Below are 23,262 nucleotides of genomic sequence, written 5' to 3' on the forward strand. Positions count from 1 at the left end.
GTGTGGCTCACATCAAGTGATGATTAACCTCATGGAATCCTAGTAAAAAATCACCAAGTCCCCAAATTTTGAGTCAGTAAGCTCTTCCATGAAATCATTTCTCAGTGTGTCAGTTATAATCACAGTGATTCTATCATTGGAATTCACTGGAGACCACAAGAGGACTATAACTTCCCATTGACTGGAAAACAGAGATGTCATTCTGAATAGTTTGTGTTCCAGTGTCATATGGAGCACTGAGAAATCAAGGTGGTTAGTGATCAGGGTATTTTTCATCTTTCCTCTCTTTCTGTTCTTCGTGGATGCCTCCCCCAGCCCCCAGCCCCCAGCCCTGAGCCCCACCTGCGCCCTCTTAGACACAGCCATGTGGTTGCAGCCACTCTGACCTCCACACCCTCTGTTCAGGAAACCAACAATTTCTCAAGGATTATTGTTCCACAAAGAGCATAAAATTCAGAGCATGTGTTGTGCTCCAGTATTAAAGAGAATGAAGCCTTGTTGTTGTTGTTGGATGATTGTGGCTAGTTTTAGAAAACCAAAGGCAGTGATTTTAAACCGTCATTTCAGAACTAAGAATTTGTCCTAAACAAAGAAAGCCCCCTATGTGCTTTATCGTGCTCTGGAGCTTTTACCAGAGGCTTCCCACATTCTTTGGTTGATTCCTAATAAGGGCACTTTGCACAGTTACAATCCAATTACCATTTGTAGATCCCTGTGGAAAAAGGGATCTTTTTTTTTTCCTGAGGAATCAATCCTTTCCTAACTCCAGAATATCTCTCCAAAATAGTCTTATTAAAATAAAAAGCAGGAAATCTAGTTTCAATTTCTCTGCATTCAGTTTTTCCCTCCCACCACACACACACACACACACACACACACACACACACACACACACACTGACAGCCTGACTCCATTCTGAAGGGGCAGGAACTCCTCAATGGGTTGATGGAAAGGTTGAATTGGGGGGGGCGGGGGTTCCATAGACTCACAGTAGTGGAGGTCTGGCAACAGAAGGTACCAGCAGAGTCACAGCTATGTCAGCTGGATCATTTCTCAGACACTCGATGCAATCTGCCATTTCAGGATGGATTTTTCACCAAAGAAAAAGTAATCTCGTTTAAACAGACTCAAGTTCCTACCCCGAGCTTAGTTCAGTCAGACAGGACAGCGGAGACAGACAACACGACTGCACAGCATTCATGGGTAAGCACTATAAATACCTCTCCTTACACTTCTTTTTCCAGAAGCTGATTGTGGTAACATTGTTGCAATTTGAGAAGAAGAGTGGATTGATCAGTGCCTGAAAGATGTGTGACAGTTTAATGCTATCTGTGCCAATCGATATTTATGGGAGTGTTGTTTTTAGGTTGATGGGGACTATTGGAGGGCGTGAAGTGAGCAGACAGGAGCAGGAAGGAGTGCGCCATGAGGAAGTGCACCAGCGTGACTGGGCTGATCTTGCAAAACCCACACAGGCTGTCCCCAGGGCTGAATGGGGGCAATGGCTGACCTGTCTCACTAGGCTTCTGGAACTCAGTGCAACATTTTAGTTCTTGCAACTGTGGTAAATATGGGCTCGGGAGAACAATTGGGAGAGTAGGTGGGGTTGATAATAAACGTGATGTACTCTGTTTTACAAAAGAGGAAAGACAACCTTACTCTTCTGGACTTGCAAAGCACTGTCTGGCTAACCTCACTATAAGGATATGTCTCCGAAAGAACAGAAGCAGTGCTGGGGGAGAGGCAGAATGCAACCTGCAGTCCCCTGCGCCCATTCTGCTATGGTGAAAGGCTCCTAACTCCAGTGGACCTTGCTTAGCTCCTTTGGAAACGCAGGAGTCCGGGCTGAACTTGCATGCAGTGATGGAACACAGCTAGTGCTTAGGGCTGTAGATTCTGGAGTCCACAGGCTGGCTCCAGACCCCAGCTTAACCACTTACTAGGTATGTGATCTTGACGAGTTGACTTAAAACCTGTGTTTTAGTTTCCCTGTCTGAAATACGGGGTAATAATGATAACCCAGTCCTCAGAGTTGCTGTAAGAATGAAATGAGTTGCTGTAAATGAAGAGCTTTGAACAGTAACAGTGGAGAGTGGACCATGTATAAAAAGGTAGCCGTGCCTTCAAGGTCCAGTCTATCCCTGAAGATCTGTCACTCTAATTCCAGTGAATTAAATTTATTCATAGGGACATTAGCAAAGCCGCGAGCTTCACTGAGAGATTTCTGATTCTTACAGATGCTTCCCTCTCCCATGCCTCCAGCCTCTGTGCAGGTTGTCTGGCCTCTTCCCTGTCCGAGATTCACGTGAAGCTTATGCTGACTCAGAATTCACTTGGTGGCTGGTAGGCAAGTCCACAATTCAGCCAGGGATGTGCAGAAATGAAGTTTCCTTTTCTTTGTGATATTTCTGCCTTTGGGGACTTCCAGTATGAGGCTGTCTCCACTCTGCTGGTTATTGGAGAGTTTCTTTCCACAGGAAACAAGATCTGAGTGGCACAGAGTGACGTTTGTTACTTTGAAGGGTGTCAGTGTGGTGCTGACTTTGACTGTGTGACCCGGAGACACAAGTCATTTGCAGACAACTACATTCATTTTACCCCAGCTTTGACATTCTTTCCAAGTCTGTCCAGTTCTTATTGTGGGGTGTGTGTGTGTGTGTGTGTGTGTGTGTGTGTGTGTTTTCCAGACCCTTTAAGATATCGCCTAGTGAAATAAAATCTTGGGAGAGGAGAAAGGTGTTGATCCCTAAGACAAAATCCTAATCATAGATGCGTCTCTACTTCTTTTTCTCTGGCTAATGGAGGACTGAACCGGGACTTCAGAGCTTCAGGCATGAGAATCTCTTTGCATAACCATTATGCTATCCATCCTCACCTGTGCCTTTATTTTTATTCTACTCCAGGAGTCAGTCAAGTCTTTCTGTGAAGGGCCAGGTAGTAAACTTTTTTGACCTCGTAGGCCAGACAGTCTCTGGGGCAACTCCTCAGCTGCTATTGTTCCATGGAAGCTGCATTTGACAATACTGAGGCACTGCAGTAGACAAGACCTCAGTGAATTTGTATGTATTCTAATACAACTTGATGTATGAGATGGTCAGTCGGGGGGCGGGGGGAGCGCAGCAGGTGGAGCACACACCTGAGCACGTTTAGATCCCCAGCACCACGTGGGAACCGCGAGGGGAACACCAAGGAAACTCCATGGATGGTGGGGAGGTGCTTTAGTGTCTCATTCTTGTCCCTGTCCCATTCTTGCTCCCTGGGCCAGGAGGCAGCTCGGCAGTACCGCACATGCACAGGGCCCGCGCGCTCCACTTCCTGGCGCTCCACTGAAAACGGTTACCAGTGGATACCGTTTGGTTCATAACTAGTGGACTATCCAAGCCTACCTAGTCACCACCCCCATTTCATAGATTAGGGAAGTCAATGGTGGGGAGGGGAAACGGCTTGCTAGAAGTCATACTAGGATCCAAAGTCAGACAGGCTAGCCTGATCAGCCTTGTGCTTAACTACTGCTCCAAGCTGACCTCATCTCAACTCCCCTCTGCCTAGGCTCCTCCTCTCCTGACCTGCCCGGCTCACTCCTCACCCCTAGAAGGATTGGCTTAAGTACCAGGTTGTCTGTCAGTAAGGTTGCCCTAGAAACTCTTCCTAGAAACTCAGGCCCTTCTCTGCCTGCTCATTCTCTCCAGAGCATATCCCTTTGTTACCTGCTGTATAATCGACTCCTTTATTATGATGGTTTCTTATCTCTCCCCTTTGCTAGCCTGAGAGCTGCATGCAAGCAGGGCTTTTGTCGGTGTTCACTGAGGAATCCCCAGGGCCTGGAATAGTGCTTCACCTTCAGAAATCAGGTTTTGCTCAGTGAATCAGGCTGGGTTTTCTGTCATGCTACCGAGACATATGTTGACACTTCTCATGTGGCAGTAAAGAACTTATCCACCAAGGCAAAAAGATAAAAATAGACTGTCATCCCTACCAACTCTTCAGAGTTTTCTAAAAGCTCTTCTTCAAAAGAAAAATCCACCTCATGACAAAGCTCGTGTCTGATGTAGTGGAAGTGTTACATCTTAAAGAGCAGTGGGGAAGGGGAAAGGAATGGCCGAGGAATCCAGAGAGGAAGAGGGAGCAAATGTCATTCTGTGAGTCCATGAGGGACTAGCCTTTGAAGAGTCCAAACAGACCTGTGGCAGCTAGGCAAATACCCTAGACTTCTCCTAGAAGTCCCTGCAGGAGGGGGAGTCCCTTATCATGGCTACTATGTTTGTTTGTTGCGTTATAAAGGACTAGGCAGCCCTTTTCAGAAATGTTGCTGGTGGGCCTGTCTTTTAAACTTATGCCATGCCTCAGCTACACATTGTCATTATCTGGGCGTCGTGTCTGTCCTAATTATTAATAAACGACAGCCGGCTACAGTAAAAAAATAAATAAATAAATAAATAAAAACCAGCTTGTAGTAAGTCAGCCCCTGGCATGGCGTATCCAGACTGCATATCATTTTTCAGGTCTTAACTTACTGAGCTGGTCTTTTCCTCTGCCCTCACCCTTGTGGGAGCACAGCCCAGCTTGTGGGTCTGTAAGCACCAAGAAAGGTGTCTTCCTCATAGTTAGGCCATTTATTCAGGAGTTTAATACACATTTACTATTTACTAAGGAGCTTTTGATGTTACTAAAATCTGCCAGATTTGGGGCTTAGGAGATAGCATAATGGTTCTGCAAAAGACTTTCATGCCTAAGGCTTTGAGTTACCAGGTCCAACCCCCAGCACCACCAATCAGCCAGAGCTGAGCAGGGCTCTGACCTCCTTTATCTCCAATTCTCTGTCTTTATGTCTCTGTACCTCTCTCAAGAAATAAAGACGATATTAAAAAACAACTGTCAGATTTCAAAAGGGGATTTAGAGTCTGGAATAATGTTGGCTAACATTAGTTATAACTTTTCCACTTTTTCAGGGCTTTTAGAGAACTAATAGAGCACTTTATAAAAATTCTCACTTGCAGGGACCAGGTAGGGATGCACCTGGTTGGGCGCACATGTTATAATGCACAAGGACCCGGGTTCGAGCCCCCAGTCCCCACCTGCAGGGGGAAAGCTTTGCAAGTGGTGAAGCAGGGCTGCAGGTGTCTCTCTCTCACTCTCTCTTACCCCTTTCCCTCTCGATTTCTGGCTATCTCTGACCAATAAGTAAATAAAGATAATAAAAAAAATATTTTTAGTTCTCACTTGCATTATATCAAGTGAGTCCAGCAAACCTCAGCTAGTCTTGCTCTTTGCCACTTGCTGCACACTTGTGGGCCTTAGCCTGTGGTCTTCAACTGTAAGCATCATCTGGGGGTGCTGATTTACAGTGCAGGTACTTGGACCTTAGTTCCCCAAATATGCCTTAGTGCCCAGATTCATCTGCCCAGGTAAACCCACTGCCACCCTCAGTCTGCAGGACATCTTTCTGCTCTGCTCCTTTCTGACTCCCTGGGCCTTGGGAAATTTACAGACGGATGAGGTTAGAGAAATGCTGCAATTAGAGACTTGTCTCAAGGATGTAAGAAAACAATGTGGTATCGACCCAAGCCAAAATTATTTCAATCAATTTTAGTTCGTGGGAAAAATCAAGTTTGTTTGTAAAGACAGAATGTAGCTCTAAAGAATGACCTCACTGGAAAAAAAAAAAACGCAGATATTAAACGGTTAATTGTTTTTTAGTTTATCTTTTGTTCCTTCTTCTGCTTCTTCTCCTCCTCCTCCTCCTCCTCCTCCTCCTCCTCCTTTTTTCCCCCCATAAATGTGGAAACACATGTTCTTGGTGGGAAAGAAGTCTCTTTCATTACTATTTTGGGTGAGTTGTTCTTCAGTTAATCAAGATGCTATTGTACTGAGACCTTTTTATTTATTTTTTTTTGTTTGCCTTTTTAAAATTGGTCTGTGGTGTTTGTGCTTCTTAATGTTAGTTTGAAATATGTTCTACGATTCTGTGTGTATAATATACAGGATAACAGGTGTATAATATACATAAAATGCACAATATATGTAAGAATAAATAGTGCAAGCCTTTCATGATAAACACAACTCATAAATGGGTGTCAGCGTCTCCTGACACCATGACCTGAGGGGGGTTGTATAATTTGAGCCTTGCAGCAGACCTGGCCTATACTTGCCAGGGCATCTCAACCTCTGTCCTGTGGACATTTTGAATTAGATAGTTCTTCATGGGTGTGTGTGTGTGTGTGTGTGCTGTTTTGTGCAGTATCGGATGGTGAATAGATTTCTGACCTCTACCCTCCCAAAGTCATACCAGTGAAAAATGTTACCATACGTCCTTGTGGGGGCCAAGTCACCCCCAAGAACCCTTGTGATTGAGCCTTTGAAACATGTCATGCCCTTTATTCATGCTGTCTTATAGTACTCAGAATGAAAGTTTTTTTATAGACATGAAAGCCTTTAGTTGATCCGAAAGCACTGGGTCAGTCTCAGATCCACTTACGACTATGAAACTGAAACAAATTTGAACTCATCCACTTTTAACCTTGAAAAAAAAAAAAAAGAGGACTGCTCAGAAGACTTGATCCAGAGAACCTTAAAGGGAGTCATGCATTCATGAGGGAAACAGTCACCAAAAAAAAAAAAAAAATGCTGACCCATAACATACATTTGAAGAAGGAGGAACAGCCAGAACCATCTTCTGGGCAGTGCCCACCCGTGGCGACAGACACTCTTTCGGATGTTTGTTTATTATACTATGGGTCCATGTTGTGAGGGCCAGAAGATGGTATCGGCTTACCATTTACCTCTCCCTGTTTGTAAGAGGTGTGGAGCGTGCGTGCGTGCGTGCGTGTGTGTGATGGTTTCATTCTTCCTAGAGCCTGGTATTAAGTTAGCCTTTTACCCACATATTCTGGCATTTTGTAGCTCATCAGTGGGCTCTATTTTAAGACTGTATTAGCAGTTCACTCAAATCTGGAAGGCCTTCTAGCACTTCCATCCAGTATTACATTGGTTTGGCTCAATTTCCAGTTTCTCACTGAACTCACGATGAACTTGTCTTATTTAAGTCCCTATATCTACAAGTAATTACTTGATGATAATTAAGTGCCCAGTACTATCTTTGGATATACTGGAAACACCAAGGTGAAAAAAACTGAATGCTTTCTTTGCGCTCATAAATCTAGCTGGTGTGTATATACAAGAGTGCAGGCTTCTAGGACTGGATCTCTGCCACTGTCACAGTAGAGGCTAAATAAACATGAACAAGGTACTGAACGACTCAAGCTCTACATCAAGGGGCCAGCAAACTATAACCACTGGGTGCCACCTAGCCTGCTGCCAGTGTTTGTAGCCCAGTGACCCCAGAATGGTCTTTACAGTTTTCAGTGGCTGGAAAAAATTGAAAGAAGAAAAATATTTTGTGATATGAATGTTAGATGAGATTGGAGTTTTGGTACCCATGAGTAGAATGTCACTGAAACTTTAGTTTCCTTGTGACTTATGGCAGCTGGTTTGTGCTCTCCTACAACTAACCTTACTTTTTGTGGTGCATTTGCATTTTTTTCCCTCCAGGGTTATTGCTGGGGCTCGGTGCCTGCACCACGAATCCACTGCTCCTGAAGGCTATTTTTCCCCTTTTATTGCCCTTGTTGTTTTTTTTTTATCATTGTTGTGTTTGTTATTGTTGTTATTGATGTCATTGTATTGGATAAGACAGAGAGAAATGGAGAGAGGAAGGGGAAGATGGGGGGGGGTGGGGTGGGGGAGGTGGAGAGAAAGATAGACACCTGCAGATCTGCTTCACCGCCTGTGAGGCAACTCCCCTGCAGATGGGGACCTCCGGGTTCGAACCAGGACCCTTACCCGGTCCTTGCACTTCGTGCTATGTGCACTTAATCTGCTGCTACTGCCCGACCCCCCATTTGCATTTTTATAGGTTCTGGAGAGCCTCCTGAATTGCTTAGGAACAACAGGCTTGCTACAGTCAAATTGGATAAGGGTGTCAACTCAGACCCAAATCTGCCTAGCTCCTAAGCTCAGCAGCTCTCAATAAAGGCTGCATGGGGCCATCAGTCAGGAAACTTGACAGCATGGAGACCAGGCTTCACGCTAGACAAGTGGATGGAAGCCTCTGGGGTTCATCAAGGTCTCTCTTTGCCTATATCTGACAGTTGTCTTATTCTAGGGATGAATCTATTTGTAAGCACATAAGCCATGTGCCCTCTGGGAACTCTAGGAAGAAGCCAGCTGAGGATACGCAGAAGCTCTCTAAGGAGCCCCTTGGCATTTGCTCCAAATCCAGTGGGGGAGATCCCACAGGAGTTGTAGTTACCTAAATAGAGAAGAGATGTGGTGGAGGGAAACAAAATTGTTTTAGACTCCCAAGTTCAGGGACTGTGTGGTGGTGCACCTGGTTGATCACACACATTACATTGTGCAAGGACCCAGGTTCAAGCCCCCAGTTCCCACCTGCAGCGGGGAAGCTTCATGAGTGGTGAAGCAGTGTTGCGGGTAGCTTTCTGCATTTTTCTCCCTCTCTATCTCCCCTCTCCCCTTCCCTCTCACTTTTTCTCGGTCTGTCAATACACACACACACACACACACACACACACACACACACACACACTTCATCATAAACACTGCTATCTCAATGCCCATAGGAGAATTCTCCTTAATCCCCACTGTGAGTGCTATGCAAACACTTTCCCTTAATTTGCTCTTCACACCCAGACCCTCTCCTAGCTCACGATCCCTGAAGCCCTCCTGGACTCCTGGTACCCTTCCCCACTCCTTATGGATGTCAGTGCCTGTGTGTCAAAAGAAAAAAGCAGAACATCTCCACTTCCTTTAACTCTTGCTCAGATGTGGCCTTCTCTGTGAGGTCTTTCCTGGCCACTCTGTCCAAACACAATCCCTTTCCTCTTCTCCAATGCCAGCCCCTCCCTCCTCTGTTTCCTCCCGGCAGTTATCATCAGTTAACATACACCACCTTTCCTTACTATGTTTGTTTTCTCCTCTGCTAGATTAAAAGACCTCCATTTGCTGAGTGAGTGAGTGAGTGAGATCCAGAGTAAAGAGAGAAAACAAAAAAGAATTCACTGTGCTCTTTGCAATGAGTGTTCTAGGCAAGAAGGCGTCCTAGCAGGGAAGAGGAAGGATGAGCCAGGTGGATTTCCTAAGCACTCCCCACATCTGAGACCAGTTACTGGTTCTTCCACTGAAACATTTATTCCTGAGAAAACAGTAGGTCCCTCTTCAAGTCTGTGGTACCCTGGCTGTGGTATCCAGAATTCACAGGAAGTCCTCCTCATTGAGGGGACAGTAGGTATCTGAGGGCTGTGTAGTGCTGATTCTCAGTCCTGTGACCCCCTATTTGCACTGAGGGTAGAGCCCCAGACCCATGGGGGCACAGGGTGCACAGGGTGTGTGTGTGTGTGTGTGTGTGTGTGTGTGTGTGTGTGTAAGATGTGCTCAGGACTGGGGCACCTCTGCTTTGAATCTTCCATGTTTGGTACGTAATTCTTACTGATGTTATCGCTGTGCTGATTGTGACCAGAACAACCCCTTCCGAATGCCATGAATAGAAACTCTGTGGTTACAATTTGTAAGAGAGTTTAAGGGCATAAATCTTTAGCACCAGTCCTGGTTGGTTGCGGATCTTGTAAATTTTAGGATTTGTGGAAAATTATCTAGCCTCTTTGGGCTTAGTTTCATCATACTATATTATACTATAATCTATCCATATTGTTTTGGCATATACAACTTATTACTATAATATTAATCTAATACATTAGAAACATATATAAGTCAAATATACTAATACAGATATGTACATCTTATGTGTTATATGATAATATATTCTGTTCTGTAGTACACAGGCCACGAGTGCTTTGAGAGTGTTAAAGTTTACATAAGACCAAGTCACAAATAGTTGCCACCTCAGGAGGTTGTTGGAGTAATAACGGAAGAGCCATTGACACAGCTGTGGGGCCTGGTTGGCTGGCGGACTGTCTCCCCCTCCTCAAGCTGTCGCTGATAACAGTTAGCCGCGGCTCTTCCTGTCACCGAGATGCAAAACTAGAAAGTCCTCCTGTGCCCCCCCAAAGGGAGGACTTGGGACCCTCCCAGCATCTTCCCTATTGTTTTTCTGTGGCCCGTACAGGCTTCATCTGGCAATCTCACACAATCCAAGGTCTCCATGCTTGTGGGTTTGGGTCTAGGAATCTGAGTGGATTCTGGGGCTGCTGATGCAGTTCGTGGCCGGTTGCTAGGAGAGGGGAGGAGGTCTGTGAGGGTAGCTGGGCTTTGTAACCGGCCTGTTTTCTGTGGCCCACAGGGTGATTTCACCTGGAACAGCATGTCAGGCCGCAGTGTGCGGCTGAGGTCAGTGCCCATCCAGAGTCTCTCGGAGCTGGAGCGAGCCCGGCTGCAGGAAGTGGCTTTTTATCAGCTGCAGCAGGACTGCGACCTGAGCTGCCAGATCACCATTCCTAAAGGTAAGACCTGGCCGGCAGTCTGTGGCTAAAGCCACAGGCTGGGGGCCTCCTCACGACCCATACTAGCACAGGAAGGAAATGGCAGCCTCCTGCCCTAGGCTTGCACTAGAGTCCATTTTGAAAGGCACGTTCAAGTGGGACACTTGCCACGTTGACCAATATGTTTATTTAAAGGGCGGGTTCAGTGAGGAACATTAAAGAGAAAGTCCTGTGTCCTGTGCAGCCTCCATGGCCTCAGAGCAACCACCCTAGAGGACCTAGAAAGCTCAGCTTAAACCGAGTCATCTCAACACGCTTTCTAAACAACCTGCTGCAGAGAAAGTTTCAAGAATTCATAAAACTTGCCACTTGTCCTTATGCAAACCCAGAATCAGGAATCATACCAACACGAACTCATCTGACTTGGGTTTTTGACTAAAGCAACCCTGCAGCAAGCTCAGGTGTGGCTCATTGGAGACCCCCTGTGTCTAGACCACACTGAGCTCCACACTTCAAGTACACTTCGCCCTTCACCTTGCGCCTGCTCTTTTTGACCTATGGGTACACTCCCTTGCCTGTTCCTTTGAATAAGCACTAAGTAGGCCTGCAGTCCAGATGTTTGTTGCTGCTCTCCAGGTGAACTCGGTCGTATACCTGGCCTGTCTATGCTGTGGACAATGTAGGTCCACTAGTCTGATTCTTTACAGACCCAGCGAGGTCCTGCTTCCTGCAAAGATAAGAAGGGTATACTTGAAATACTTACATCAGTGAAAGTCTGCTTATGGATGTTTGCTCTCTTCTGCAAGGGTATTTTATAACTGGTATCAGTGGATAGCAGAAAAGGGTGGAACTTGGTGTGGGATGAGAAGCTTTGATGTTCTACAAGTGAGTAAATCCGCCATAAAAGGCTACATTGAAATTTACCTGGACCCAGTGCAGGATGGCGAAAAGTTATGGTGGTGGGAGTGACGTGCAGACACCTAGCACAGGGAAAAGGAAATTGTACCTGTGTGCCTACAACTGTCCTACGAACCATTATTTCCCCAGTGACATGAGTTGTGATGATCATGAAAGTGTTTTTCCCGGGGTGACACTCATTGTTGCACTCCAAATGTGCTGACTCCTGCAAATTCCCCAGGTGTGGGGAATGGGACTGCTGAACTTGGTGTGTGTGTGTGGGGGGGGGGATCGATCCATGTTTTCCTCTATTAAAAAAGAAAAGGTAACACTGGCTAGTGTGCCTGAAATTTAAGGAAAGCACAAGAGGGATAACAAGAAAGAGGAATAGAAAAAAGCAGGCAGAAAGGATTCTCGGCACACACGATTAGTAGTGAGGGGTATGGTAACTCTCAAAATGTATGTGAAATCTGAACTGGACACACAACAAAGATCTTTGTAGCTTTGTTTTTACTGGAGCAGTGTTCAGCTCTGGTTTATGGTGGTGCGAGAGTGAACCTGGGACCTTTGGAACTTCAGACATGAGACTCTTTTTGCTAGCTCCCCCACCCAGGTGGCCTTGTTTTAAAGCCCAGTTAATTTGATATTTCTCTTTGTTCTTGCTTTTCAAAAAAGTCAACTAAACAAATAACCTCTACCAAACAGACCATTATATAAAGTGGTCTCCTCACAGCTCAGTGTCCAGTCCTCATTTCTGAGTCAGTGCGCTTCCCAGAACACCCAGGGAGCGATTGACACTGTCAGAGACATGCCTTATCCACAGTCCTGATGATGGAGGAAGGGCAGGAGCCAAGGATTTCAGGAGGCATCTAGAAGCTGGAAGAAGCAGGAAGGAGATCTGCCTTTTGAGTGTTTAAGGAGGAATGCAGTCTCTGACAACTTGACTTTTGCCTAGTGAGGTCCATTTCAGATGTCTGTCGTTAAAGTACGGAGGCTCCAGCAGGCCGGGCTAGCTTCGCGGCGGTAGACAGAGATGACCAGAGACACACGGCTCGGCAGTGAAGCTTTATTCACGAGCGGGCAAACATGTGCTCTCCTGTCTTTCTGCTCTGGCGGCAGAGAGAGACCCTTAAACTAATCACCACACAGATCTGTCCTGCATCCCCTCACACCACCGAGCCAAGAACTCTGGCACTCTGTAGGGGTTCCGGGGGCAGGGAGAAGGGCGCCCGCAAAACTAGCAAGGGCCAAACCAATTTCTCCCAGAGGTGGGGGGAAGGAGACCAAACCAATATGAAACATACAGCAGATGTCGGACCTCCAAAATGGCGGAGGCTAAACTCTACTTGTTTAAGCCACTAAGTTTGTGGCCATTTGTTAAAGCAGCAATAGAAAATGAATACAATGCCTAAGAGAATGATGTGAGTCACAGATGACAGCGTCTGTCGGTGGCACACCTGGTTAAGTACACATATCACAGAATCTCAGTTTGATAATAAGGGAAGTTAGGACTAACTGTAAAAAGATATTTTTCTTGAGTAATCAGAATCAGTAGTATAAAGATGCCAACTATGCCATTTGTGATCTATAAACTGAATGTGATTTCAATAAGCATGGCATCTCAATTTGTTTTTGTAATAACACTAACTGGATCTAACCATCATCTGGGCGTATACTTATGTGAGTCCATGAGAAATTCTGACACAGAGGTTGAACTGCCATGATCCCAATTCATTTAGTAAATGCGTTATAAAAACCAGGCTGGTCAGTGAGAGAAACAGAAAAAAACGAACCCACCAAAATAAATGTGAGAGTTTATGGTATGGCAAAAATCATGTTTCTTGAGGGCCAGGGGATAGCTCACCTGGTAGAGTGCACACTTAGCCAAGTTTAATCCCTGGTTATCACACGGGACCACCGTGCAAGGGAGCAGCTTCGTGATCAGTGGAGCTATGTTGTGTTACTCCTCCTTTCTTTCCCTCTCTGCCCTTCACCCTCTACCTAGGAAAAGAAGAAAAATTTAAAAAGGAGCCTATTGGCAGCAGTGGAACTATGCAGGCAGGAAGCTCCAGCTAAGCCCTGACTGGAAGCAAAAAAAAAAAAAAAAGTATTTCTTGACAGAATAGGAAAAAAGAGTAATCATTGTATTTGTAACAGTGACATGGCCATGTGGAAGAAAAGGCTGAATTCTCACCTTATTCCTTACATCGAAATAAATGTAAGAATTTATATGGAAGAGAAAGTTGAAGACAGAAAGTGCACAAGAAGAAGACGGAGGTGGATCTGTATGTATTTTCACAGTGGGGAAGGAACCACTCAGAGAACAGAAAGAGTAGCACGCTTTACCATATTGAAGATCATCAGAGAGGCAAGCAGACAGATAAACGGCATTTACAGCATATTGGACAGAGGAAGGCTCACTCCTTTTTTTAAAATGTTATTTGATAAGACAGACATTGAGAGGGGTGGGGGAGATAGAGAGACTGACAGCACTGCTCCACCACTTGTGAACACCCCCCCCCCCCCGCAGGTGGAGAGCAATGGCTCGAACCTGGGCCCTTGTGCATGATAATGTGTGTGTTCAACCCAGTGCACCACTGCCTGGCCCCCTAAAGGCTCAATGCTATACTATGGAAAGCTTTATTGCAAATTAGTATGAAAAAAGACAAATATTTAAATGTCGAATAATTATAGGGAGTTCACAGAGAAGACATAAAAATGGCTTATAAATATTTGATGGAGGAGTACTCATGTTTATTAATGAAATGCAAGCGAGACACCAGGGAGAATTTGTTGTCTTAGATTAACCTGACTCCAAACATTGGGTAGGTAGTATAATTAACGGGAAAACAAACACTCATGTGTTTGTAGTCTGCTTGTTCAGCAACTTAAAAGATGATTTGGCAACGTCTAAGCTGCAAACCTCTACTTCTAAGACTGTATCTCACGGATGGATACTTGCATTTGTATCCTTTCAGGTAGACTAAACACTCAGGGCCGTAACAATCAAACTTTCTTCCTCAAGTGTCAGCCAATGTATAGATTGACCACAGGGGTCAGGAGAATAGATTCAGCTTTACACAGTCATTCAAGCACCTAGGCTTCTTGAAGTTTTTGGTGTCTTCCTCATCCCTATCCATTTAGTCAGGTGAAACACAAACTGAAATCTATTAAGAATTGCATAAGGCAGGGCCAGGAGATAGCACAGTCCATAGTGCACTGGACTTTCATGCTTGAGGAGGCTCAGAGGTTCAGTCCCCAGCACCACCATAAGTCTGATCTCTTTCTCTCATTCTGTATGTCTCACTAAAATAAATAAATAAACCCTTAAAAAATAGTTGCGTAAGTCTTGTAAGTCTTGATGTCTGACGAGCTTGGTCTGTTACTTCTAAACTTAGGGACACTTGAAGATGCTTAGAGAACTTGGAGGCACTTTTAGGAGTAGAAACGAGGCAGTGCGTTTGGCTCCACACAGATTCTGTTGATGGTGTGTTAATACAAATGGTCAAAGACAGGTGTTAGCAAACCCATCAGCTTTTGTAAAGTCTTATCAAAATGTTCATTCATTTACCTATTTTCTGTGACTGCTTTCACACGATAACTAAAGATTTGGGTAGTATGACAGTTCATATGTTGCATAGTCTCAAGGTTTTCTGCCTGGCCCTTTATGGGAAAAATTGACTGACCTCTGAGTTAAAATAAAATGAAAGAAAGTGGTTGGTTTCTGTGGTCCAGGAGGTGGTGCAGTGCATGAGGTACTGGACTCTCAAACATGGGGTCCTGAGTTTGATCCCCAGCAGCCCACGTGGCAGAGTGATGTTTGGTTCTTTCTCTCTCCTCCTATCTGTCTCATTAAAAAAAATCTTAAAAGAAGAAGAAGAAGAAGAAGAAGAAGAAGAAGAAGAAGAAGAAGAAGAAGAAGAAGAAGAAGAAGAAGAAGAAGAAGAAGAAGAAATTGGTTGGTTTCTGCTAGATTCCAGTGTAAGTTATTGTAGGCATGATGGCTTAGCCTCCTGAGATTATAAATGAAGTTTTTCTTTTTAAAAAAATTTTATTTATAAAAAGGAAACATTAACAAAACCATAGGATAAGAGGGGTACAGCTTCACACAATTCCCACCACCAGAGCTCCGTATAAATGAAGTGTTTCAAGCTCACTGGTTCCCTAAGAGAGAAGCGTAATCATGTTGTCTTTGGTGCTGCTTTTCTCTTACTTTAGTTAATGTCTGATATCAGAATGGAGAAAGACCTTGCTTATGTTTTTTGAAAACATTATCATGAAATGAAGAATAGCTGCTGGTTTAAGAAAATGTGAACAATGGTCTAATATAATAAAAGAGTATCCTGATGCCTCAGAATTGCTCAATTACATGGCTTCTTTCTAAAGTCCCTCACCATTGTCCCTTAGGCAATGTAAAACCCAAGTAAACAACTCAATGAAATTGAGAAAATGATATTCTCAGAAGGCTAACACTGCAGCTGTCTTCAGTTTATGATTTAAATGTTGGTTTTAAAAAGCAACCTCTGGTGGGCAAAGAAATCAGATTCGGGTATTTACATAACAACCCCAGACTGGAAATATCACTGCCCTATACCTATGTTATCCTTACTGACAGTGTTAGTCAAAGAGGTGATACATTAGAACTGTTGGTCAAGGCTTTTTGTGCAAGTACAAGTGAAGTGGAAACATGGGGTAATCGCCACAAATCCCACTGCAGAGAGACACGCTATTAGGAAGCAAACACCAGCTAATAGTGGTAATCAAACAGACCCCAGGACTTAGAGAGTCTCTGAAAATGTCTCTATTACATGAGCTACAGAACTCAGTGTGACTTCTACAGTCACTTTTTTCTGTAATCTTCCCAGAGAACTGTAATTTCCTGTGGGGTAAGGTTCTAGCTTATTTACTTTTGAATCTGTAACGCCAGACTCACTGCTCCGTACACCGCTGACCTTCTGCATGTCTTTTAAAGAGTGGGCAATGGCATTTATATATACACGCACATTTTGTTTTCAAATTAAACTCCTTCCTTCACTCTTCCCTATCTCTCTAAAAGGCATCCGTCACCTTTCTCTCATTTCCTCCAGTACTGATCTTGAGAAAACATCCATGCCTCCCTACTGCTTCACCCCCAAGACCAGTTTCTAATTTTGATTGGTGATTTCATAGGATTAAAGCAAGGTTTAAATGAAGGAATAATGTGTTGGGCATAAACAATCTCCTAACATTGTGTACGCACAGTGGGTGAAAGTCACCCGTCACCACCACCACCGTCACTGTTGTCACTTAGTCTAACATCAACCTAGGACATGCCATCGTCATGTCTCTTCTTCACTACAGCCATAGAACCCTATTTGCTTTCTTCACTTCAGCACTTCTCCCACCCAACCCTGTTCTGCCCACTCACTACTCTAAAATACACCAGAGTAGTTTCCAACCACAGATCGCAGTCTTTTGTTGGAAAACAACAAACCTGAGGCCTACCATGGCCTACCAATGGCGTCATGAAAACCATATCCAATACTAGTACACATGAAAGAAGAAATCCCTTTGTTTGAAGCCTATTCTGAGAATACAACCTTAATTTTGTCTTGGAGTAATAGGTTTCAAGTTCTTGTCCACAGCCAACAAGAAGAAACATGCTTCACTTCTCAGTCTAGGAAACATGTAAACCAAATGATGGTGCTTATGTTGATCAGAGGTATTCTTTGATATTCTCTCTAAAAAATCTTCTTCTGGGGAGTCGTGTGGTAGCGCATGTGGCGCGAAGCACAAGGACCGGCATAAGGATCCCGGTTCGAGCCCCTGGCTCCCCACCTGCAGGGGAGTGGCTTCACAGGCGGTGAAGCAGATCTGCGGGTGTCTGTCTTTCTCTCCCCTTCTCTGTCTTCCCCTCCTCTCTCCATTTCTCTCTGTCCTATCCAACAACGACGACTTCAATTAACAACAACAATAGTAACTACAATAACAATAAAAAACAAGGCAACAAAAGGGAAAATAAATAAATATATATAGAGAAAAAGTCTTCTGTGGCCTTCTAACTGACTCTACATCATTTTCTAAAACATACTTGCCATGGCCATCTCAATTTTCATGATTCGTTGATAAGTAATGGTTCAGTTTAAATCAGACAGTTTTAGAAGGCAGATGGAATGGAGACGAGACCATGAAGATGGAAAGAATGCAAATGTCCTTGTGGAAAATGTTTAGTTGTTATTTCCTCTGATTCTTGGGGCCTTAGTAAGGTGGGTGGGGCATTGTTTCCAAGGAGCCATGGTAATAGCCAAGGTTAGAGCCTAGGCCCAAGCATCCAGTGCCTAGCTCGAGGGCCATGGTAGGGATGGTGGAAGTATTCCTGAGCCTACACTTGCCTCCCATCCGTGAAACTGGTTATACAACTCAGAGGGAGGAGGTAGATGAGGCTCTAAGTTCAAAAGAGGTCTGAACCTCTAGTGGAGACCAAAAACTCAGCTCAAAAGTAGTCTACATCCAGAAGACATTCCTAGTCAGAAAATGAAAAACTCAAATCCATCAGTGGTATCCAAAAATAGAGCAAACACATGAACTTGTTAGAAAAATATAGCCAAGGAGTTACTAATACTTACTTAAAATGTATGCTGGTTATCCTTGGGCGGGGGTGGGGGTGGGGGGGAGGTCTGGGGAGAGGCCCAGAACTGTGGTGGTTGATGCACTGTGGAACTACATACCTATAATCTTACGATTTTGTAAACCATTATTAAATCAGGAATGAAAACAGATTAAAAGAGAGCAATGGATACCATTTGTCCAAGTTACCTTTGGTAGCGCTTATAGAGACCAACTGCCTCCTTTACATATTTCAGTAAAAGTCGGGAATCTTTTCAGTAAAAATCCAGAGAGGTGGGGGTCAGTCGGTAGAGCAGCGGGTTAAACGCACGTGGCGCAAAGCATAAGGACTGGCAGAAGGATCCTGGTTCAAGCTCCCCGCTCCCAACCTGCAGGGGAGTCGCTTCACAGGCGGTGAAGTAGGTCTGCAGGTGTCTGTCTTTCTCTCTCCATCTCTGTCTTCCCCTCCTCTCTCCATTTCTCTCTGTCCTATCCAACAACGAACGACATCAACAGCACCAATAATAACCACAACAAGGCTACAACAACAAAGGCAACAAAGGAGAGGGGGGAAGGCCTCCAGGAACAGTGAATTCATGATGCAGGCCCCAAGCCCCAGCAATAACCCTGGAGGGGAAAAAAAAAAAAAAACCTCTGGAGAGGTTTCCTTGAAGGTTCCTTTGTAATCTTCTTGGATGCTGTCCTCTGTACCCAGGGGCATCTAGTAAGTCAAGTGCTCGAGTGTGTGCTGCTCTATGATTCTGCACTGGCGCTGAGCAGAAAGACCAGGATAACCCCATGTGGTTCCTTAAGCCATATGCTCAGTGCCTTCATAGTCTCAAATGGCGTATTTTATGCTGTCAAGAGAGTATAGTTTTCCACCCAAAGTCTTGGCCTGCTGGTCACAGTTACACTTCTTTATATGTCTATTTGTTGGAACAGCAGTTACTATTGCACAAGACTTTGGTATCTGGAATAAAACTTTTGCCACTTCAGTTTCTGAAATATCCTGGCACCTTTCAAAGATTTTAAGACTACACTATTCTCTCTGTTAGGATCATGGGCCCAAATTAAACTTAGTAAGTAAGAAAGGCATCCTATTCTTGAAATATGAAGAGAGGCTTCAAGTTTTGCTTTTTTCTTTGTTTCCCCGTAAGCAAATCAGAGGATAACAAGTATTCATTAAAGTTAGATAATGAGTGTTAAGTCAATTCGTCTTTCTAGATGATTTGAAGTCAAGCCCTCAAGGTTATTTAGAAAATTCAATTGGTGGGAGTCTGGAGGTAGCACAGCGGGTTAAGCACACGTAGCACAAAGCGCAAGGACCTGCATAAGGATCCCAGTTCGAGCCCCGGCTCCCCACCTGCAGGGGGGGTCGCTTCACAAGCGGTGAAGCAGGTCTGCAGGTGTCTGTCTTTCTCTCTCCTTCTGTTTTCCCCTCCTCTCTCCATTTCTCTCTGTCCTATCCAACAATGATGACATCAACGACAACAACAATAACTACAACAATAAAACAAGTGCAACAAAAGGGAATAAATAAATAGATATTTTAAAAAAGGACGGTACACTTTTAAAAAATTCAATTGGTGTCTAGAGAGCTAACTCACTGGGCAGAGTAGGTTTCTTGCCATTGACACTTCCTCGATTCAAGATGTGGCACTCCATGGGCACACCGTGGCACCAGGGGAAGTCCCCATACTGTAGTGTCTTCCCTACTCTTTCTGTCTGTGTCTGAATAAAAAAGCATCAAGGGAGAAGTGAAATTGTGCACATTAACTCAAAAAGTAGTTCAACTAGTAGTTCTCTAGAAAAGTTTTGCAAGGGATCCGGGAGGTGGCGCAGTGGCTAAGGCACTAGACTCTTAAACTTGAGGTCCTGAGTTCAATCCCCAGCAGCACATGTACCAGTTTGATATCTGGTTCTTTCTCCCTCTCTCTCTCTCTCTCTCTCTCTCTCTTATCTTCCTCATTAATAAATATATAAAATCTTTTTTAAAAAAAAGTTTTGCGAGTGGAAAGCTCTGGAAAAGTAGTTTGAGAGGTCTTCATTTAAGTTAGGAATAGGCAAATCTTAGCCCAAAGGTCACATTCAGCCCACTGCCTGTTTTTTGTTTGTTTGTTTGTTTGTTTGTTTGTTTGTTAAAATATAGCCATACTCGTTTGTTTTTGTGTTTCTGGATATATATTATTCATTTTGGTTAGAGACAGAAAGAAGAGAGGGAGAGAAAAGGAGAGACATCTGTGGCTGTTCCATTGTCCATAAAGCTCCACCCCTTAGGTGGGGGCTGGGGGGCTTAAATTAAGCCTGGGTCCTCTCACATTGTAACACGTAATCAACCAGGTGTGCTGCCCACTCGCTCCTGAAAAGTGTCAATGCCCCGGCTCTCACCTCTAAACTGATGTAATTGGCCTGAAGTGGGGACCTGGAAATCTGATTTTTAAAATTTATATATATATATATATATATATATATATATATATATATATATATATATATATTATTTTACCAAAGCACTGCTCAGCTCTGGTTTATGGTGTTGTGGGGACTGAACCTAGGACTTTGGAGCCTCAGACATGACAGTCTCTTTGGCAAAGCCATTATGGTATCTTCTCGGCCCTTGCGTTTCTGTATTCTGTCTTTCATACTGTAACAGTATAGTAGAGTAGTTTTGACAGTGTATGTATGACCCAGAAAATAAAAAAATAAATAAATATTTACTATCTGAAACTTATTAAAAAAAACAAACCTTGTTGAACTCTAAGAGGTAGCTCAAGGGAGTCAGGCAGTAGCGCAGAGGGTTAAACTCAAGTGGCGCGAAGCACAAGGATCCAGCATTAAGGATCCCAGTTTGAGCCCCTGGTTCCCCACCTGCAGGGGAGTCACTTCACAGGTGGTGAAGCAGGTCTGCAGGTGTCTATCTGTCTCTTCCCCTCTCGGTCTTCCCCATCTCTCTCCATTTGTCTCTGCCCTGTCTAACAATGACATCAGTAACAACAATAATAACTACGACAAAAAAAAAAAGCAACAAAAGGGGAAAATAAATAAATATTAAAAAATTAAAACTATAAAAAGAGATAACTCAATATAGTTGTTACTGATGCAGTAAATCACACTATTCACCTCAATTTCTTCACTATCATGACTTTATTTTGTAATAAATGTAAAAGTGAGTAGTAAATTTCCTTGGGGGCACTAAACAAAAAAGGAAAAGTTACTGTTGCTTCGACAACCAATACCACTGTGCAGTTTATGAGTGTAGCTTAGTCATTAAATGGGGAACTATATAAATAATCAGCCTCCAGTGTGGCTTGCCTATAGCTTTTTTTCTTACCATGAGTTGACAACTGTCAAGTCAGAATTATTTCTCTTGAAGGCCTTTACCTATTTATAGTTGGTTGTTTTGTGTGTGTTCGTTTGCTTGCATTTTGTAGCCTGACCTTCTTCCTCTACCCTCCTTATTTTAGACCCCATCCAACACACAAAATCAAACCTTTTAGGTATGTTTTCCTTACGGATACCTGACATTGCATGGCAAGATTGGTAGGAGCATAGGTAGAAAACCACATCCCAGGACAGCACACTGGATTGGCCACTGTTAGATGCTTTGGTTATGAATTAGACGAGCTGATTCAGAAGTGACTCCCTTGAATGAGAGTGCCTGCGAGTGCCCAAATTATTGCTGGCAGTCTAAAGGAAATCCCTAGAATTGACTGGACCCAGGACTCCTGTTCAGAGGCTGGGGTGAAAAGTCATCCCAAGGTGCATGACTACCTGGAGTGTGAGCACTTAACAAAATAGGGGAAGAAAAATGGAGGGGGGGGGGTCGGGTGGTAGCGCAGTGGGTTAAGTGCACATGGCTTCAAGCACAAGGACCTGCGTAAGGATCCTGGTTCGAGCCCCCGGCTCCCCACCTGCAGGGTGGTCACTTCACAGGTGGTGAAGCAGGTCTGCAGGTGTCTGTCTTTCACTCCCCCTCTCTGTCTTCTCCTCCTCTCTCCATCTCTCTCTGTCCTATCCACCAACAGTGACACAATAACAACAATAATAATAACCACAACAGTGATTAAAAAAAAAAAGGGGGAAACAAAATAGCCTGCAGGAGCAGTGGATTCATGGTGCAGGCACCGAGCGCCAGCCATAACCCTGGAGGCAAAAGAAAAAAAAAATGGAGGTGAGATTGTAGTCGGATAGAGACAGACTTCGATTAGAAACCATGTTGGTGGGTAAAAGCAGTATCAGCTTCGGTCATTGCAAATGAGCAGTGGGGAGGAAATTCCTGTTCTATCATATTTATTTGCTTTGGTGATTATCACAGTGTCTTTGATTTTCCTACTACCCAGGGGGTATTTGAGAAATTGAATGGAGAAAAAATTTAATCATAGTCTATTTATTTATGCAGTGTTTCTGTATCATAAAGCTATTTCAAGTAGTTCAAGGAATAACTTAAAAACAAGGATGCTGAGCCTAATAGTTTTCATCTAGTTGCATCATCTGCCCAGCTCTTCGATCTGTGAGAGTTGTTTTCATGGGAAAATTTGGCAAACGTCATGAGACATTCTCAAGGCTTAAAGTCTTTGGTTTGAGGAGATTTTTTTATTCCATTCTTGCTGTTCATGATAAAATAACATTTGCAAAAAGAAAGTAGGTATCACTAGTCCCTTACATAGGTCCAAAATCATACCATGTGTAGTTAGCCTTGGCTAGCTCAGCCCTTTCATCTTGTACTTTATTATAAACTTCGGCTTTAAAATGAGTAATGATGAAACAAGGATCAATTGGAATTTAATTTCCTTGAGTTGACAGTTTGCTTGCGATACGCAATTTCTGTTTTTTTTTTTTCTTTTTTTTCCTCCTCTACCTGCTTTCTTTTCTACACACTCCAGGAAAGGAATATAGCTTAAGGAAATTACTTACTCAAAGCAACTTATCTTCTTCTGCTATTTGGAGACTTCTGTTTCTGCAAATTCAATGCCTACCTAGACGAAGATTTAAAAAAATGAAAAATTACATATATATATATAAAATTATATAAAATATATTAAAATATATATATATAAATTACATATATATATGTAATTTTTCATTTTTTTAAATCTTCGTCTAGGTAGGCATTGAATATATATATATATATATATATATATATATATATATATATTGTTGTCAAGTTAAAGAAGGTGTTATAGAGATGCAAACTCAGGAGCCTGAGAGGAGACTGACTGTCAGGAGCCTGAGAGGAGACTGACTGCCGGCGACTCCCGGCTTAGGGAAAGATAGCAGGACTGCTCCTTTTGGAACTCACACTTCTAGCTGGTTGTCCGTTACAAAAAGA

At 43.7% G+C, this 23,262-nt stretch overlaps 1 protein-coding gene across 4 annotated transcripts in view; it reads left to right on the forward strand.

The window, feature by feature from the left end:
* ARHGAP6 (Rho GTPase activating protein 6) overlaps positions 1-23,262 on the forward strand; it is a 562,780-nt gene that overhangs the window by 459,527 nt on the left and 79,991 nt on the right. For 3 of the 4 annotated variants that reach the window (XM_007517463.3, XM_060183086.1, XM_060183087.1), the window contains one exon: positions 10,313-10,472. In XM_007517463.3, coding sequence (XP_007517525.1) covers positions 10,313-10,472 — 160 coding nt within the window. Of the gene's footprint in view, positions 1-1,185; positions 1,204-10,312; positions 10,473-23,262 lie in introns of those variants that run through there. The other variant, XM_060183085.1, reaches the window with a different exon arrangement.

Source organism: Erinaceus europaeus, chromosome X (genome assembly GCF_950295315.1).
Source record: "Erinaceus europaeus chromosome X, mEriEur2.1, whole genome shotgun sequence".
NCBI classification, from domain to species: domain Eukaryota; kingdom Metazoa; phylum Chordata; class Mammalia; order Eulipotyphla; family Erinaceidae; genus Erinaceus; species Erinaceus europaeus.